Source organism: Drosophila ficusphila, unplaced genomic scaffold (genome assembly GCF_018152265.1).
Source record: "Drosophila ficusphila isolate 14025-0441.05 unplaced genomic scaffold, ASM1815226v1 contig_128, whole genome shotgun sequence".
NCBI lineage: Eukaryota > Metazoa > Arthropoda > Insecta > Diptera > Drosophilidae > Drosophila > Drosophila ficusphila.
Window position 1 is genome coordinate 269,476 of NW_025064017.1, and position 2,873 is coordinate 272,348.

A 2,873-nucleotide genomic window follows, 5' to 3' on the forward strand; every position below is an offset into this window, starting at 1 on the left:
TCGCTTGCGTCTCTATCTCCTTTTATTGATCAGTTTGGGCTTCTTAGAGTGGATGGCCGACTAAAAAACTCGTCGCTGGATTTCAATGGCCGTCATCCAATCATATTGCCACGGAGCCATCCTGTCACAGCCGCCGTCATTACTCACTTTCATGAGCGTAATCTGCACACTGGACCTCGGGCCCTACTCGGCATAATTCGATCCCAGTATTGACCTATTGGGGGGAGGAAGACGGTGAGCAAGGTCTTGAACAAATGCGTCAGATGCTTTCGAACGAAGCCTCGATTAGTCGAGCATGTAATGGCGGATCTCCCAAAGGAGCGATTGGATGGATCGCATGCATTTGAAGTCACTGGCATTGATTTTTGTGGGCCATTCTTTTACAAGCCGGAAGTGCGAAATAAGGCCCCAGTGAAATGCTACGTTTGCGTCTTTATCTGCTTCGCAACAAAGGCCATTCACTTGGAGTTGATCAGGGATCTCTCAACAGTATCATTTCTGCATGGCCTCAAGAGATTTATATGCACCAGGAGAAGACCGCGGCAGATTTGGTCGGACAATGCAACCAACTTTGTCGGTGCACGCAATGAGCTGCTTGAGTTGAGACGCTTGTTCCTCAGCGACGAGCATCAGAAAGCGACGTTGGACTTTTGCCTAGCGGAGCTTATTGATTGGCGCTTTATTCCTCCCAGATCGCCGCATTTTGGTGGTCTCTGGGAAGCAGCGGTGAAGACGGCGAAGTACCATTTCTACCGCGCTATTGGACCTTCAGTGCTGGCCTTCGACGAGCTGCGGACTCTTCTGTGCCATATTTCGGCAGTAGTTAACTCTCGGCCTTTAGTCTCAATTTCAGAAAATCCCGCTGATCTGGATGTGCTAACGCCAGCCCACTTTCTGAATGGTGGTCCACCATCCTCATTCATCGAGCCGGATGTGACCGCCCTTAACTTCAATCGGTTGGATGGATGGCAACGTGTGGCCTATTTGCAGCAAGTCTTCTGGACCCGATGGAAGGAAGAATATCTGACACTACTGCAGCAGCGCTCCAAATGGCGCACCCCGAAGCCTGGCCTGGTTGTAGGTGACTTGGTGCTGGTCAAGGACGAGAACTTGCCTCCGATGAAGTGGCCCCTAGCGAGAGTCGTTGAGCTTCTGTGTGGTGGAGATGGAGTTGCTCGTGTTGCAGTCCTCAAGACAGCATCAGGAGTGACAAAACGAGCAGTTAATAAGCTGTGTCTGCTGCCCCTTAAGGATGCTGTTGAAAGCCAGGCTTCCAACGGGGGGAGTATGTCGGGTCATCCAGCCGCAGCAGATATTTAGGATCTCTTAATGCTAGCTCTTAGCTTATCTGCATAATTACCATCGCTCTCTCTCTCGTTATCTTTCTACTTGCTCTCTCTCGTTGCTTGTCGGCTTCTTTTTTGGGTCAGCAATCGGCTGATCCGCGACTCAATTCAATTGTATTACTTCCTTTCGATCTCGCGGAACTTTATAACTCATTTCGTCGAAATAAAATCGCTGCTCTCGCATAAATCGAACTCAAAATTCTTGTTAATTTTTTAATTCAACAGCTAATAAAAAAGCTTATTAGCTCAACAGATAACATCGTTGTTTTTTATTAGATAAGCATGATTTTTTGAATATAAAGTTTTCTAACAACTCTTGAATTACGAATTAAATTTGATCAAAATCGAACAACTATATCATATAGCTCCCATATAATCGGAAATATGGAAAATGAATAGAAAAATCGTTATAGCTTCGATGTTGTTTAGCCTTTATGCATTTTGTTCGACATATTTGATGACTGCAAGGGTATATAAGCTTCGGCTTGCCGAAGCTAGCTTGCTTTCTTGTTTTTTTATTTTTTTTCTGAATGACCAATGTCGAGAACATTGTGTAAAAATTTGGAGTCAATTAAAGTCAAACTAACGGAGTTACAGCGTTTTAAATAACCGTATTTGGACGTATTTTCACGTATAAAAATACTTTGAATCGAATTTGCCGAAGACGTTATTTTGAAAGTCGGTTAACATCAGAACTCAAAATCTACTGAACCGAATCCTTTGAATCCTTTTCAAATTTTTAACACAAATTCTCAACATAAATACGCAGGTAACCAGGAAGAGTTTTTTTTAATTTTTAATTTTTTTCAATTTTTAAAAAATAAATTAACAGGGATTTTTTAAGCTAAAATCGCACTTTTCACTTTCAAGTGCTCCGAAAAATAGACAAAAAAAAAACATTTTTTAAAACTCTTCCTGATTTTTAAGATGATCCGTTAACGCCCTACGATGTTCACTTTTTCTTTAGGTGCTTCGGGAGATTAAACTCCACAGGCTTATTTCTTTATATTTTTTAATAATTTTTTTTCTAATACTCTTCAAAAGTTAAACAATAACATGTCGACGCATTTCCGCGAAAGTATCGTATGTCGCTTTTTTTCGAAATTGAGATTTTAATGCAAAATTGTTAGGCACCTAATGTCCCACTACCCTGTGCAATATTATAACTGAAAGCCCTATAGTTCTGATAAAAATTAAGTTTCAATTTTATCGTATGTTACAATGTGCGCGCGAAATTATCGTATGTCCATACAAATTTTTTTCATTTGCATGGAAATACTGCAATCGCACAAAAATACCGAATCACAAAAAAAGCTTCTCCTGTAAAATTTGATTTTTCAACATACGATACATTCGCGGAAATGCGTCGATGTAATTAAGTTCAATAAAATAAACTTACTCATTTTGTTGGCTGAAGCCAGTTTCATTTTTTATTTTTTGAATTGTTAAAATAAGTATTGTTGAATTGAATTTGAAGTTTACTGTAAGTTAGTTTAGGGCGAAGGCGGGAGCGCAATAAAGCTTTTG

General features: G+C 40.7%; 1 protein-coding gene across 1 annotated transcript; it reads left to right on the top strand.

Annotated features, from left to right (window-relative positions):
* The first annotated feature begins 300 nt into the window (after positions 1 to 300).
* Positions 301 to 2,330, top strand: LOC122320880. The gene is made up of 2 exons (XM_043209489.1): positions 301 to 1,159; positions 2,314 to 2,330. Exons 1-2 carry the CDS (start codon positions 301 to 303, stop codon positions 2,328 to 2,330), a joined length of 876 nt encoding a protein of 291 aa, XP_043065424.1.
* The last annotated feature ends 543 nt before the right edge of the window (positions 2,331 to 2,873 follow it).

What these genes read in the sequence shown, in the direction of transcription:
- LOC122320880 (XM_043209489.1), top strand. Translation starts at nt 301, where the DNA reads ATGGCGGATCTCCCAAAGGAGCGATTGGATGGATCGCATGCATTTGAA.